This window comes from Hibiscus syriacus, unplaced genomic scaffold (genome assembly GCF_006381635.1).
Source record: "Hibiscus syriacus cultivar Baekdansim isolate YM2019G1 unplaced genomic scaffold, ASM638163v2 tig00110019_pilon, whole genome shotgun sequence".
In the NCBI taxonomy this organism is placed as follows: domain Eukaryota; kingdom Viridiplantae; phylum Streptophyta; class Magnoliopsida; order Malvales; family Malvaceae; genus Hibiscus; species Hibiscus syriacus.
The window spans coordinates 56,324-73,293 of record NW_024062567.1 but is presented as its reverse complement, the minus strand read 5'-3'; the positions used below and the strand labels follow the sequence as shown (position 1 = coordinate 73,293).

Below are 16,970 nucleotides of genomic sequence, written 5' to 3'. Positions count from 1 at the left end.
CAACGATATACATGTATTTTGGGATCAGGACCATCAGGTTGATTCGGTAAAGGAGTTCAAAAAATAAAACCAAGAAGATTGATATGTCGAGCCAATAGATAGTGGCCACGTGGTGTATATATCTAAGTTTGAATGTTATTCTTGGAGTCTCGTGTCCGTTGGAGAAGGTATATCGCACGGAATTCTTCTTTTTTTTTTATAAAAGAAAAAAGATAAATTACATTATTAATCACTAAATTATTATTATTTTATTTTAATCTTTAACAATTAAAAATTTATTACAACATTGATGTAATTTTTTTAAAAATTTCTACTCATCCATATAAATAAATTGGATGGTTGTTATGTTAATGATTTAGTTAAAATTTATTGTGAATAAGAAATCAAATAAGATTTGTTGTGAGAAAATTAATAAGTGTATATATTAATAAATTGGGATTAAGATATAATTATTGAAATTTACAAAATGTGTATAAAGTTAGCGGGATGAGTTGGCGGCAACGGAGGCGGTGGAAGTGGATGTTTCAACTCCCACGTTTGAATCAATGATGGTAGGCCTTGTGAGTGGTCTGCTTTCCATTGACCCTTTGCTCTTCAGCAACACTACCACTTGGGAAATGCTTGGCCTCAACGCCGCTGCTGATTGTGTGCACATCAACCCTATTTTCCACCATTCTTTTCGCTTCTTCTTCTTCATATTCATTCCGATCCAGGCTTTCCTCCACTAATCGGTGCTGCATTTTATTCTCGTACAATGTCCATGCCTGCATCATTTCATAACTCGTTAGCAAGACGATGGTTTGATTGAAAACAAAATGAATTTACCTTTTTGAGGAGACAGGCATCAGAATCGCTCGTGGTCTCATGGCTTCTTTGACAGCTTACAATTTCAAGCACAACAATCTCATAGCTATACACATCAGTCTTCTCTTATAGTTGTCCATGGATTGAATACTCCGGCGATGTGTATCCCCTTTTTCAAAACAAATCATCAGTAACCTTAATGTTAAATAAACACAAACGTACTCTCTCGATCCATCCCTATTCATAGCATTTAATCAAGGAAATATACTTACAAGGTCCCAGCAAATTTGGTGCTCAAATGGCTCTTGTCCTTAGGAAGAAGTCTTGCTAGCCAGAAATCAGCTATTTTAGGCTGGAAATCATCGTCCAAAAGGGTGTTACTCGACTTTATATCTCGATGAATGATGCATACATGAAACTCCACGTGCAGATACGAGAGGCCCCTCACGGTGCCTAGAATGATATCACACCTTTGCATCCAGTTCAGAGAACCTCGTTGTTCACCTGTTGATTTTCATCCATAATGAGCATCGGCATCGATACGTAGAATGAAAGCTCGAAGAAGAAGAGGAAGAGCATCGGCATCGGCATCGATACGCAATGTTGAACCAATTGGGTAACGATCGTTATTCTGCAGTTTCAGTCTCTCTTATCAACCGACCAGAACAGCATCCGTTATGACAAATACAATACATGAAGAAAGAAAGGGAAGCTTTATCAATCCAATTAGTTTCAAATCATTGCAACTCACCACAACAGCTACAAGGCTCAACTTGGGTATTTCTCATAAGAAAAATATAGAAAAAGTTATCCGTTTCCTTTTCTGTGTAAGCAAACACTTGAACAGCTCTTCAAGCTGTTTCAAGATATCGTGGACCATTATTTGCCAAACTGTGTGAGATATAAATAAATCAGCAGTAAATGTTTGAAAGTGTATGTAAGATTGATTGTATCCACAAAATTTGCATCATTGAGTCAGATATATACTATCCAACACTGCAAATCTGGCTGCAACTCCTTCATTCGACAATGATACCTTGGTCCGCATCAAGTAGCCACATTGGTAATTCATGATGACGTTCTCCTTATTCCTGCGAGTGCAAACTGAGGACTGCGCATCCCAAAATATAAATGTTGACAGTAAAGATTTAAAGATGTGAAAACCGTTTCAGTCTATCCTCTTCATTTTCTATAGCTGGGTCCGACAAATATATGGAGATTTCAGAAACATACACATGATCGAGATGAAACAACACTAGCAGTTGTAATCAGATGAAACAAAACCATGAAGATGTACGTACCCTAAGTAAGCACCGTATACCCCAAGCTCTGATATGGCATGATCTTTATGACAAATGCCATCACGAATCAAATATGTTAGAGAAGCAGCTGGGAGAAGCAGCTGGGAAAATCCTCTGCATAAGTATATAAGCACCATCTTCTCCAGAGCCCTTCTTTTGCAATCGTAGAAGGGTTTCTTTCATATCATCACCATAGATATTGTTCCCTGAAGCGGAATTAAAGACTCAATTCTCAACTGAATGAATACAATGAACAACTGTATTTGTATTGTAAAGTCTTAAGTTATAGAACCTCCTCCTTCTCTTTGGGGCTTCATAACAAATAACTCCGGTTTTTCTATTGCTTCTTTTATGATGTCCGGGTCAACCAAACTCCACAATCCAGCAAAACATATCCGTAGTTTGGAGATATCATCTTTGTTGTCGAGGAACCTGCTTCCATGGATATGGAAAAAAATTAAAGAAAACATACAACTCGAAGTAATTGTAGTTGTTCACTAAAAGTTAAGACTGATATAATAGCATTACCAGGACAACGACATGCTATAATCTTTCAAGTTTCAAGATCCATAAGGGTTGCCATTCTTCTACTTTCAATATGTATGCAGTAAATCTTTCAAGGAGGTGGTTCTTAAGTCAACTCGGTAAATCCGTTGATAGGTTGGACAGAGAATTACTTACCTCTCAAGCACATTAGGTTTTGCAAGTTCTTGTTGAATCTTCTTAGTTCCTGCTAAATGATATGATATTGATGGGAACTTGATAGCTGAAGACTGCTCCATTAGCAGTTGAGCACTCCACTCCTAGAAATCGGAAATGTAACAACCACATCAGAAGCACAAATAGTACAAACTGGTCTAATGTTGCTGTAATTCTCAAGGATGACTAGTTCAGAGTGTGTGCACACATGTTTGGTAACTATAGAAACGACAAGAATAAAAGAGTATCCATCCAAACCATATTAATGACAGCAGTTTTTGGAGAATAGCAAGAAAAATAGTCATTAAAATCTTATTTGTGACAAGTGGAAAGAAAAAAAATAGAGTTAAATTGCTTACTGATTCTGAAGGATAATCAGCTGGCGTATACCCTGCTCTAAAATAGATAACCGCAACTGCTTGGCCACCTCTACAGGTGCAAGAATTTCAGATATTAAAAGTAGAAGATGGCATGCCAATTCTAAAATCTAGACAAAAACTCTATGCAGTACTATGAAGATACATACACAACAAGTGTGCCATCAGGGAGAAGTTGGCCTTCACTATCAATTTCAGTCAGTGTTTTCCTAATACTTCTTACATTACACGTGAAACAAAGATAAGGAATGCAATGCCAAGTAAGGTCAGGATCAAAGCTTTCAAAATGGAAAAACAATTGAACATATTTCGTTTTTTATGGAAGGTTTTATTGTATTTGTTCAACCAATAGAGATAAGGTTAAAAAGGATATCTTTCCCTCAACACTGTACAAAGCCAATGCTGGTCATACATATTGTGTTCTTCGTTCTGAACAACAACCATAACTACAGCCCTGTACCCCAAAAAGAAGATATTATAAGCGTCAAAATGACTTGAACGATTGCAGCGAGATGAAAAAGACCAGGGCAGATTCTTTCACAGTTAACCTGGGGTTATTATATTCAGTCCAAGCTTTAGCCAATGCCTCAGCAAGCTGCAGTCTTGCAGTGTTTCCTGGGATCCTTTTAGAATCTAAGCCAAGGTTTTCTCCCTTGTCATCAAGTAGAGTCCTGCAAAATGACTAGCTATGGTAGAGAAACTTGTTGATGATTCAGTTTTCTGAATATCTTTCAAGCTTTTGCATCAGTTTAACAACAAATAGTTCTACTACCCCTTTATGATATATTTCCGAATATTAGGGACACAAAGAAGCTGTATTGCATAAAATATGTCAAACTTCACGAGTATAATGGTTATGCTCTTTTCAATTTGGGTTAGTATTAATATAGGCTGGTGAAACTTTCTTTAGTAATTAATCACTACCAAGTAAAATCATAAGGGAACCTTGATTAAAAGATATGCCATCCCTGTTTATCGTGACTTTTTCTTTACATGTTTAAAGAGCACTGCATCTAATTCCCTGAAATTAAACTCAATGTTGAAGTTGCAATAACAAACATACGTCAGTTGACTAATTTTTCTCAATAAGCTTCATTCAACATGCAAATTCCAGCACAGCAATATTCAAACTTAGCGGGTAAATAATAAAGTTATGTTCGAGATGCTAAGCAAAAATGCTTATTTGCTCAACCTGAGAAGGTCAGTCACAAGACAACCAAGACCAGCAAAAGAAGATGAAATTGTTTGGAGGAGTAATTTGGTTTTCTCATCAAGCATGTAATCTGATCGATGTAAACCCAAGCGTATTTCCAGTTTCAGCAATATTCAAACAACGCGTGTTTCCACATTTAGGGCAAATGGTTTGGCAAATATACCTTATCATTATTATCAAACAGCTTTAACAATCTTTGACAATATTTTCATGCACCAGGGAAAGATAAGACCTTATGAAGTAGTTTTTTGTTCTTAATAGAACCTAGTTTACATGGTAACATAAAAATGGAAAGCAAACACTAGTTGAAACATTGACAAAGTGCATGAAGAACAAAAGGTAAATGCACAGAGATTCTAGAAGTATATCCCGATCCGAACATTAGAATACTCCACTTCCTCGATCAAAATAAATCTTTCCCACATTATTAAAGACAAAACATCCATAATCATTACTCACTTACCTCTTTCTTATTCCTTTCTAGCATCTTGGAATGAATATCAAAAAGTCTAGAGGTAAAAGCATCTGCTGCTTTGGTCCTGCAATGTCAAGCATCGATAATATCAATTTACAGCGAACAGTATTCTCACAGAACAAATTCGATAACGGTTCAGAAAATGGCATGTCACTTAAATGAAGCTACAAGAACAAAGTAGATACATAACAAAAAATCAAAGGTGGGGAGGGATTGAGCAAGAGAGCATACCTAGTTAGGGAGTCTTGCAGAAACCTTCCGTCTAACATTACACGATCGACTAGTTCATTGAAAATTGGAGCTAGTTCACATGCTTGTTTCCAATGGGATTCTGGAAATGAGGTAGGCAACAAAGCAATTGGAGCGTGAACCATGCCGACACCAGGTAGCTTCCCAGAATCTCTGTAATTAGGCACACACCCATCAAAGTCAAGCACAAAAGAATAATATAATCCACACCCTTACTTAGAGCATCTTTCCCTAAACTTACTTTCTAGATTCACATTATGAGTTCAACCAGAAGTCAACAACAAAAAAATGGTGACAGAATTGCAAACGAAATTCATTTCAGTGAGAAAAATCCTAGCAGAGTAGTTGGGATGAAATATGACCTAACAATGACTAAACAATAGGGCACAAAGATGATTTCAGTACGATCATGTTTGCTGCACTTAAACCATATTATTTTCTCGGTTTACCATAAAACGATCAACATGAATGGAGAATACGAGGGTATACACAGAAATGGTAAAAAAGAGTAAATGATAAACAAAGAATGAAAAACTGCTGACAGATGAACCTGAACATTTCTGTCACCACCAACAAGACCATGAAGGGAACTCCAAACGAAAGCATCATAAACTATCTTTTGAATCAAACCTTCATCAATACCATGAATATCAACGATGGGTTTTCGTGCAGCGGCAATACCCTTTTGGATTTCCATCTCGCCAGGTACTCTCCCGTGGTTCGAAGACCCAATTTTTAGACCAGCAAAAAGAGATTGCCTTTTAGTGGGAAAGAGATGCTTTTGGGGAGTGGGACCGTATAATGCTCTTGTTTTTGGGTGTGGCTTAGAAGCAGCGACACAAAAATGAGTCAACGGAAGACGGAAGGGAGGAATGGCCAACACCCATTTGGACACTTATCTGGATCGCATTCAGAATGGCCTATACAGGAAGCGAATCCGATGAAGTATGGGACTTGATTTGTGCAACCAATAAATAAATTAATGGGTAATTTACCATTAGTCATTAAATTTTTAAGTCATTCTTTCTATTTGATCATTAAACTCTTTTTTTTTTGGATAAACATTGGATTTCCCCTTCCTGCATATAAGAATGAAACAAGCTTGAAGTAGAGATAGATGGAAAAGGTTTTACAAAACATTATAATTTAGTGCGAATAGACATCAAAATCTTGGATATAAAAGTGCTTGCAACGGATGCTTCATCCTTACAGAGAACTCATGCTGTTCTTCCATATTGACATCATATCCACCCCGAGCTTTCCATTCAAATTTCCACACCAAATTTGCCACAAAATACTCTAAATGAAGTATGGCCAATGCATACGCGGGACAAATCCTTCTTCCTGCACCGAATGGCATCATCTTTATCTCTTTGCTCCCTGTTATATCGAATCCCTCTCCATCTTCCTCATCATTTAGAAATCTTTCTGGTTTAAACAACATCGGCTCTTCCCACACTTTGGGATCCATCCCCATATCTCCGATCATGAAATTTACACTCCCATTTCTTGGAATCAAATGACCATTTAAAGCCACGTCCTTTGTCACTGAATGAGGCAGCAAAAAGCGAAGCGGTGGATGTTTCCTTAACCCTTCTAATACCACTGCTTTTAGGTACGGTATCTTATGCAAATCATCTTCTTCCACCGTCTTCTCTTCGTTTCCGATCACTCTTTTCATCTCTTCAAACAGCTTCTCCTGGATATCTGGGTGTTTCACCAAGTTTGCCATGGTCCATAACATGAGTGCCGATGTATTATCAGTTCCTCCGTTGAGAAATTCCGAGCATAAACCCAGAATTTCTTCTACATTCAGGCTCCTATTCTTTTCTGGTAGCTTCACATCCAACAAGGTATCCATGTAGGACGAGAAGCCTTGTTTGTTATTCTGTTCTTGCTTTACCTTGTTTCGATTTAGTATCAATGGTATGATCAAACGTCTCGCTTCTTCTTGTAGCTGTAACATCTTTTTCCCTTGTTTATAAAACATGATCATTGTTATTGTCGGAAGAATCGAAACCGTGCTCATTTCACCGAAAGTACGCATCATATCTCTCTGGACATCGGCTATTTCCTTGATTTTCTTGTCTTCAAGTTCTTCTCCGAAGCACATGAAGGCGAGCAAGCTAAACATGGAGTTCCGGAATTGATCCATCACTTGGACCGAATGATCAGCAGATTGACCAGACTGAAGCTTGAGGAGTTTCAAGAGTCTCCCCAACATCATCTTGCGTGCAGCTGAATAAGATTTCACACGAGAAGGATGGAGCATCTCGGCCGTTAGGTTACGGCGGAGCACACGCCATGTGGAGCTGTAGTTGGCCGTGGTGATAAAGACTTCCTCTTTACCATCTAAAGCTGGAGGACGGTCCGCGAAAACGACACTGTCATGAACCAAGGCTTGGTGGGCGAGAAAGCGATCGGCGATGAAAATAGCCGGGCGAGAACCGAAGTGGAGGGTGATTATGGGACCGAATTTGGCATGAAGGAAGTGAAGTATATGATGTAGGTCATTAAAAGATTTGCGGAAGAAGAACAAGTTGCCAACTATGGGGAGAGGACGTGGCCCTGGTGGCAACTTTTGAGAGGGATAGTTGAAGATGAGTTTGAGGATAACAGCCATGGAGATGGAGATGGAGATGAAGATGAAGAACCAAACCGCCATTGTTGAGAATGGTTACTGCATGTGCTACAAGAGATTCCAACGTGTATGCTTTATAGTTTACAAAGGTTTATATAGAATTTAATCTCTATACCTCCATTTTCTGATATTGAGTTCATATTAGTATATAAAGGTTTATAATTATTTTTTTATTAACGTAGGTTAATTACAAGCGACCACCGTATATGTTATAAAAATTTTTGATAATGAATGCTCAAATACTTTGATATTCGAGGTCACCTAAGAAGTTAACAAATATTAATATAGCTCATTGATATATTTAAATCATGGGTAAATTACGTGTTTAATATCCAAACTATCAGCTTTGACCCGTTTTAGAACTTAAGTTTTTAATTTTTTTCAAAACAATACCTAAAGTTTAGTTTTTATTTCATTTCAATACTCACTGTTAAAAACTTTAGTTTTTGTTTCATTTTAGTACCTCGTTCAAAATTTAACGTTAAAATTTGGGGGGAAATGAAAGTTTAGGTATTAAAATGAATCAAAACTGATAATTTAGATACTAATCGTGTTAAGTTTTTAAAGGCATAATACTAAAATGAAATGAAAACTAAATGTTAGGTATGATTTTGAAAGAAATAAAAGTTTAAGCACTAAAATAGACTAAAATTAATAGTTTAGGTACTAAATATGTAGTTTAGACTTAAATCATTTATAAACACCAGGTATCTCAATGGATAAAGCCGGAAGTTGCTGAGGAACAAAAGAAAACTTTCAAAATGGTCTTGTAGAGCTTAGCTGTCTGATAGACTGATTAATTAAAAAATAAAATTCATCTCATTAAAATTAAAATCTATTTATAGTTATGATGGTGTATTTTAGTAAAATTAACCTCAAATGTTTTTTTTGGGTGAGTACACAAATAGCCCCTCAACTATATTGTTTTATTTTATTCAATTCTTCGACTATTAAAAGTTATAAATTGTCTCCGACCATAAGATGTTGCCTTTTTAAGTTCCCTGACTATTAAAAATTACAAAACGATCACCTAACTATTCATTGTGTTCCAAACAACTATCACATCCCGGTCAGCATGCAGGTTAATGTCCAACTTAAATTTTCAACGAAAAAGGACGAGTTTGGAACACAATGAATAGTCGGGTGACTATTTTGTAACTTTTCATAGTCAGGTGGACTTAAAAAGGCAATATCTTATGGTCAGTGGACCATTTTATAACTTTTAATAGTCAGAAGAATCAATAAAGTAACACATTATAGCTGAGAGACCACTTGTATATTTTACCCATATTTAAAAAAAATAAGTCTGACTTGAATTGAACCAAACTCATGGGATTGTACAAACCCTAATCCTTAAACATATCTAACAAAATTTATGTTAAAATTAACAGGAAAGTTTCAATGGGGTAGGTGTATCAAATTAAAACAAAAATCCAATAATCTGAAATAGGAATCAAAGAAGATGAAGATACTTTCCCAATAGTCCAAATAATTTTTAATTATTTAATAATAATTATGAAGCATCTTGGGGTGGAACTATCAGTTCACTCCAAACTGCTCTTTGTGTTTTGAGTATTTGTCGGATTGCATACTTTCATCATCTCGATATTTATCTTAGAATCTTAAACGATTATTATATCACATTTATCATGTTATCTTCCGGCTTAAAAAAATTGATATTTTTTAATAGAAATGGACGAGTTTGAAACATAATGAATAATTGGATGACCATTTTATAGTTTTTTAATAAATGTAACAAATCAACGTCCTATAATCGAGGACTAGAAAAAAATACAATTATATATATATATATATATATAATGGTAGAGGGATATATAAGCTTGTAGATTTCATGGACATAATCGTGGTCAAAGCCTAGGGTTTATATGAGCTTGTAATGGATACTTCATCACTATAGTGAACTCTTGTTTCTCTGATAAATCTACCTCATTGCCATTAACAGAAGTCCACTTGAACTTCCAAATCAAATTAGCCACAAAATATTCCAAGTGAAGCATCGCCAATGCAAGGCCTGGGCAAATTCTTCTTCCCACCCCGAATGGCATCATCTTAATCTCCCTACTCCCACTTATGTCAAACCCTTCCTCCATTCCATCAAACCTCTCGGGCATGAATTCCATGGGATCCTCCCACACCCTCAAGTCCCACCCCATCTCCGCCACCATGTAGTTCAACGTCGCGTTCTTCGGCACCGAGCAACCGTTCAAAACCACGTCTTCCGTTGCCGCATGTGGCACCACGAAATGTGCCGGAGGGTGACGCCTTAGAGTTTCCAAGATGACGGCTTTCAGATATGGCATCTTATGTGCATCTTCTTCTTTCACCATTTCAGTGCTACCCTTCTCTCCCTTGACCAATTTGATTTCCGTGTATAGTTTTTCTTGTATGTTTGATTCTTAACCAAATTCGCCATGATCCATTGCAGAGCTGTTTTGATGTAGTATCGGTGCCTGCACTGAGAAACTCCAAGCAAAGGGTAACCATTTCTTCTTCCTTGAGCTTTCTGTTCTCTTCTGGAAGATGAAGATCAAACAAAGTATCAACATAGGCTAAGACGGATTCATGATCGGTTTCTTGTTTCTTCTTGCTCTCTTTCTTTATGTTTCTTCTTATCAGTGGCATCAAAACATCGTCTACTTTTCTTCTTAATTGCTTGAACTCTAGCCATCTTCTACGAAATATAACCATTGTCACACTCGGCATGAAATTCTGTATGTTGAATATAAGAAGATTCAAAAAAAAGTTCCGATGGACGTCATTGATTCTTCGTATCTGTTCCGATTCGAGCTTGTCGCCGAAACACATTAATACTAACAAGCAAAACATGGCATGTTGGAAATGGTTTAGTACATAAACTGGCTCACCGGATTCATGTTGTGACTCGAGGCGATCCAACAAGATTTTGAGCACCCAATTGCGTGCATGGTTGTAGGATTTTACACGCGAAGGATGGAGAATTTCAGATGTCAAGTTGCGCCGCAGGAGGCGCCAAAGAGGGCCGTAGAAGGCGGAGCTGATGTTGAAGGCTTTGTTGGTGACGAGGGGCTATGAAGATGGCGGGCCGGACCAGAGGGTGACCATAAGACCAAACTTAGCGTGGATGGATCGGAGCCTTTGCTCTAGTTGGAAAGAAGATAGGAGGAGCCATAGAAAGTTGCCGACGATCGGAAAGGTCGAAGGTCCCGTAGGAAGACGGTGAAAGTGTTTTCTGGCGGTGATAAGAAGGTTGAAGATGTACATGATGACAGCAGACATGCAAATGGAGATAAGGATGATGACCCATGGCTCCATCTTTAGTGGAAGCTAAGTTGTGTATAGTTGTGATGGTAATGCAGTGAAGACCTAGCTATTTATTAAGCAGGAAAGCTAGAGGGAATGTGGACATTTTTTAGTTCGATATTGAATGATTTGGTCGATTATTAATGTCCTATTATGAACATGTATTAGCTTTCTCCGAGGTAATACTCTTAATTTATCCTCACCTTTGTGTCCGTTTCAGACATTGTTAATTAGAAGAAAAAAATAAGATATCAACTTTGGGGTTTACATGAAGACAATTCAAAAGGAGTTTTCTTTAAAAGTTTCGGTGCATGGAATGTTGATTGATTAGTTTAGATAAAATCTATAAATTTTTATTAGGTAAAATTGCACTAGAAGTCCTTGTATTTTAAAAATATGAATATCGTATTATTTTTTTCTTAATGTTGCCTTCCAAATGAGAAAATAAACTTAATTTGATTCTTTGATCAACTTTTTTTTTCGTTGACCATTATGGTGCTGACATGGTAGTCTACGGTGGTTAATAACATGGCGGATGACATGATAGATGGGCTAAATTGGTAACTCAAACATAGCAAATTAACTGTCACATCAGCATTATGGACCGCCGTGTCAGCAATTTGAACTGTCACGCCAACTCCGTATGGTCAATGACGAAGAAAATTGGTCAAAAGACCACATTGAATTTATTTTATGAATTAGAGAGCCACGTTTAAGGGGAAAATATCACAAGAACCACATTAATTTTTTTCCCAAAAGTTCAGGGAACTCTTATGCCTTTTTGCATATTGTTAATAATTTCTCTTGATGTAATTATGTTTTAATGAAAGATGGTTTTGTATAAAGACCCAAGAAATGGGAGTTCTTAGAGATGCTTTCACTTTGGTGTTACCTATGTTTTCTTGTAATTTCCAAATTTTGAATCTTTTGTTTGTTTGGATGTTACAAATACAACTCAATGAAAATAAGAAATTACATCTTTAGCCATTAAATTTTAAGGTAAAATATAAATTTAGTATCTTAACTATCATTTTTATTTTGTTTTAGTTACTCAACTATTTTATTTTAAAATCATATTTAATATTTAGTTTTACTTTCATTTTAGTTATCCGTGATTATTTTAAGAGACAAAGGGCCCTTAGGGCCCAAGGGGGGCCCCGACCCCTGCTCTAATTTTATGTTTTTTACTCTAGTACTTATATAATTGTAGGAGCCGACAAAAGGTTCGGACAAAAACGGGTGTATACAAGCACGATCGCTGCTCTCAACTGTATTGGTGTGGTTCTGAAAATGTTGTCTATAAATTCATATTCATGATATTCTCCCATCAGTTATCTTCCTAGCCTTGTTGGATGATTGGATCACCACAACCTATTGTGGACCGAGTAGTCGAGACTACAAGGCATTCAATGGTAAAATTGGACTAAATCGTAAATTTTAAAAACAATTAAAGTTTAGTTTAGAATTAAATAAAAAATTTAGGAATTAAACTAAATAGAAAGAAAACTTTAGAGACTTGACATGTCAGTTACTTTTTTTTACTAAGGTCAGATAATTTACTTTTATAGAAATGTTGCATGACATGATCTTATTGGCTAATGATATTTTTTTAAAGTAAAATACACATTTAGTATCTAAACTATTAGTTTGGGTCTATTTTAGTACCTAAACTTTTAATTTTTAAAAATCATACCTAACGTTTAGTTTTTGTTTCATTTTACTAACCTACCGTTAAAAATTTAACACGTTTAGTACCTAAACTATCAATTTTTGTCCGTCTTAGTACCTAACTTTCAAAAAAAAAATCAGAACTTAACATTAAATTTTGAATGAGGATACTAAATTGAAATAAATATTAAACTTTAGGTGACAAAAATTGAAAGTTTAAATACTAAAATGGACCAAAATTGATAGTTTAGATATTAAATGTGTAATTTATCCTATTTTTTAAAAAATAATTTAGGGTTAAATGGGTGATGAAATTAAACATTAGGGACAAAACTATACATATAAAAATTAGGGGACAAAATGGAAAAACATAGTATAATTTAATGGATTAATAAAAAAAAAGTATAATTTAATGGACAAACTATGCTTTTAAGGCTTTTATGGCATTCAAATTAGTGACATTTCAACCGAAGGTGTTCGGCGTCTAACACACAACGGGGTCTGTGGCCCATTAACAACACAGTCAAGCAAGGTCCATGCACCGATTGCCGCAGAGCTGATGGACCTTTTGGACCACTTCTTACCTTTTTTTGGATATTTTGATTTTGGTAGCCGCGTGGATTTTCTTTTCTTTGTTTTCTTTAGTTTTTTAAAATAAAAATAATTGTCTTTATAATATGTTTATCTCTGTTTTTATGACACATTTAGTTATGTCTTTGTGACACGTTTTTCTCTGTCTTTTAGTAGTTTTCAATTGTATGACCGTTGTTTTCGTTTATCTTTTTCCTCAGGGTTAGATTTGACATCATCTCGACTGATTAAGATTGTCCTTATTTGTTATTATGCTTATTTTCTTCATCCTTTGGACGCTCGGATTGATTTAGATATGTGTTTTGCATTCATGGATAATTTCTCACGTCACTTGACTCTGATTTGCGATTTATCGGTGGTCTTTCAATAGATTCGTCCTCTTTTGTGGTTCTTTTGCTGATACAATTATATTTGTTCGTATCTTTATTTTGTTTGAGCATTAATTAAGTTTTTTAACTTTTTTCTTTTTTGGTGCTTGTGTGATCTAGATGACTAGTTTTTTTGTCAATGATTATAGGAAAATTTCTTAATTATAATTTAGTTTACGTTTACGGTTACGGTTATGCTTGTAAATCTTCATTGTAATTCTCAATATTTTCTACTTCTAATAAAACTAGCGGATTTTCATTCAAAAAATTAAGAGTATATTCTCAAGGGCACCAAACAGCATCTCCTATTATGTGAAAAACAAAACACACAACGTTAACTTGCTCATGTTCTTCGTTACCCTTCTTAGACTGATAATATATATGTAAACAACATATATTGTCATATGGTAAATCAAATTATAATTGTAATTAAATCAAATTTTAGTATAATTCCAATGGTTAAAAATTATTTGATGATTAAATCTATTCGAGCGACAATTCTTATGAAATAAGATTTATTAATTTTTGAGATCTCTGTTTACAAGATTGTAATCTCTAAGTCGGGATGCAACAAGAGTTTTAGTTCAACACCAAGTTTGGGAGATATAGCGGTATTTTGGGACAAGGGAATTTTATGTATTTGAACTTAAATTTGTAATCTCTAAGTCTGTAACAGATTTATTCTCTTATTTGTGGAGGTAAGGAGAGTTGAACCATCTCTTGTGTTTGATATATTCTCACATTCATCTTTTTTATTTGCATATTCTTAACAACTTATGTCAAATTTATGGTTTAAGACTCATGATGATGTGCTCATAAGTAGTTATCGAGGGAATTTGTTGTTGTAGATTGTGTTAGCAAGATTAGAGACATGTACGAAAAATTTTGTTGCAGCGAATTTTCGATTCTAAGAGGAGTAATTCTCAATTAATATAGCATAGATATTGGTGTACGATAGTATCTGTTCTATAAACATTTTCAACTATTTAACAATAAACACTCAATCATCATGTTGTAGTCGCTGGTGCTCGAACCCATGATATCTAAGAACAACAACAATTCATTTAACCGTTGAGGTAAATTGGTTCGTGCCAGATTTGGAACTCAATTGCAACAAATTGAAGTATAAATTGAAATAGAGAGAAAATGTTAAAAGTATGTCCATAATCAATCATAATGTAATTTCAATGACTAATCATGAGATTACTATTATATTTATGTATCTCATTTAACTTATGAATACATGTAAATAAATAGGATAAACTACACATTTAGTATCTAAACTATTAGTTTTGATATGTTTTAGTATCTAAACTTTCAATTTTTTTAAAACCATACGTAACGTTTAATTTTCATTTCATTTTAGTGTCCGTCTTTAAAAACTTAAAGCGTTTAGTACCTAAACTATCAGTTTTGGTCCGTTTCAGAACCTAAACTTCTAAAAAAATTCAAAATTTAACGTTAAATTTTGAATGGGGATACTAAAATTAAACAAAAACTAAAATTTTTAATGGTGAAGTACTAAAATGAAACAAAAAAAAAATAAACTTTTAAAAAATAGAAAATTTAAATACTAAAACTGATAGTTTAAGTACTAAATACGTAATTTACTCGAATAAATACCAGGCAAAAATTTTGTTTTGCTGAGCTGTCCCTTGCGTCCCTTCCCTTTCATTTTCAGAACTCCCAACTAAAACGTTATCTTGGAATTATAAACCCGCACATTGATTGATCAATTAAGATAAGTGAATCAGTACCAAATTGTGAATTGTAATATGCACTAGTACTAGTATTGCAAATTTTCATTATTTCCTTTTGTTCCTTTTTTATGTTGTGAAGCTTTTTCTCACGATAACGATATACATGGACAGACGTATGATCTTATGTTATGAATGAATTTGAATTTATAAAATTTTAGATGATGAAAACATATTTTCTTTTTAAATTTTTCAAAGAGACAACTACCTCTGCCGGTCTCTTTCCATCCATATATGAGTATATGACAATACATGCAATGCAATTCAAATATAAAATGAGATGTACTAATGACAATTTAAGGCTTAGTTGACAGCATAGAGTGCTGAAACTTGTAGAGAAAAGAATAGTGGGGAGAGGGGGGGGGGGTGTTCCCTGGCTAGGGTACCATTTTACTTCTAATCTCACTACATTTGCATTCGTCTAGGCTTGGGTCATCCACCCCTATTGACTTAGTTTGAACAACACTTTATTTTTTTAAATTTACATATAATTTTTTATTGGGTCATTCGAGTGTTGTAATTGTCAATTATCAATTACCATGCGTAACGTCGGTGCTGTAATTGTCGGTTACCATTCTCCAATATCTTCTACTCAGGATACAAATGAACTCTCATTATCGTTTCATATCACTCTATCAATTTAAATTATCTCAAAATCACTTTAAAATTCACAAAATTTAACTCTAAACCTAAAATTTATGAAACTCTAAATCGTTATAATCTATAATATCTCTCATTCGCTCATCGTAAAATAGAGATTGACAAATTTCTTTCTCTTTTTCCATTTGTCCACTGTTAGAATTTAAAGGAATAATTCATCGTTGAGAAATCAGAGTTCTTTTATCACAAAGAATGAATAAATTATGAAGCTCATTTCATAATAATGGAGTGAGGCCTGATAACAAACAAACCCCTTAATCATTTCACATCTTTTCAACTTATTATGACACTGACAATAAGCCTATTCTTTTTATTTAAAACAATTAGGATAAATTATATCACACTCACTTAAATATTGATGTATTTGATCTATTGGTATTATGTAGTTATTATATATATATATATATATATATATATATATATATATTTTGTAATAGTATTATGGAAATTGATTATTTAAAGGGTAAACTATGTAGATTGTCCCTTATATTTTTTGTATAACCGACTTTAGTCACCAATTTAAAAATTAAAGGACACTATCGATCATTTCGATTTTAATCCCTCAACCATTAATTCCCGTTCAATTTTAGTCCTTCAGTCATGTTAGGGACTTAAACAAAAGGAGATTAATGAAAATTAATTGTTGAGAGATTAAAATCGAACGAATTGATAATGTTAAGAACCATTTCCCCTTAATTTTTAAATTGCCGATCAAAATCAATCAAACTCTAAATATAAGAGACTATTCGCATAGTTTACTCTTATTTAAATTACTCACCCATTAACTCGCTAATGGAATGTTGATTTGAGCTCTTTTCATCTCTAGAACCAAAAAAAAAAATGGTGATGTGCACATGGACAATTGAG

At 34.6% G+C, this 16,970-nt stretch overlaps 2 protein-coding genes and 2 pseudogenes across 2 annotated transcripts; all 4 read right to left on the bottom strand.

Annotated features, from left to right (window-relative positions):
- Positions 1 to 542: 542 nt before the first annotated feature.
- Positions 543 to 1,684, bottom strand: LOC120213018 (probable LRR receptor-like serine/threonine-protein kinase At1g56140). The gene is made up of 4 exons (XM_039211167.1): positions 1,642 to 1,684; positions 1,077 to 1,308; positions 826 to 880; positions 543 to 764 (listed from the first exon to the last, which is right to left on the bottom strand). Exons 1-4 carry the CDS (start codon positions 1,682 to 1,684, stop codon positions 543 to 545), a joined length of 552 nt encoding a protein of 183 aa, XP_039067098.1.
- LOC120213010 lies at positions 693 to 5,754 on the bottom strand (annotated as a pseudogene).
- A 508-nt stretch (positions 5,755 to 6,262) lies between these two features.
- LOC120213008 (cytochrome P450 89A2-like) lies at positions 6,263 to 7,783 on the bottom strand. The gene has a single exon (XM_039211162.1). It carries the CDS (start codon positions 7,781 to 7,783, stop codon positions 6,281 to 6,283), a length of 1,503 nt encoding a protein of 500 aa, XP_039067093.1. The 3' UTR covers positions 6,263 to 6,280.
- A 1,844-nt stretch (positions 7,784 to 9,627) lies between these two features.
- Positions 9,628 to 11,072, bottom strand: LOC120213009 (annotated as a pseudogene).
- Between the last annotated feature and the right edge of the window lie 5,898 nt (positions 11,073 to 16,970).

What these genes read in the sequence shown, in the direction of transcription:
- LOC120213018 (XM_039211167.1), bottom strand. Translation starts at nt 1,684, where the DNA reads ATGGTCCACGATATCTTGAAACAGCTTGAAGAGCTGTTCAAGT. An exon ending in GCTTGAAGAGCTGTTCAAGT is followed by an intron (nt 1,309 to 1,641) that starts GTTTGCTTACAC and finishes GAAAATCAACAG; the next exon opens with GTGAACAACGAGGTTCTCTG. An exon ending in ATGCCTGTCTCCTCAAAAAG is followed by an intron (nt 765 to 825) that starts GTAAATTCATTT and finishes GAAATGATGCAG; the next exon opens with GCATGGACATTGTACGAGAA.
- LOC120213008 (XM_039211162.1), bottom strand. Translation starts at nt 7,783, where the DNA reads ATGGCGGTTTGGTTCTTCATCTTCATCTCCATCTCCATCTCCATGGCT.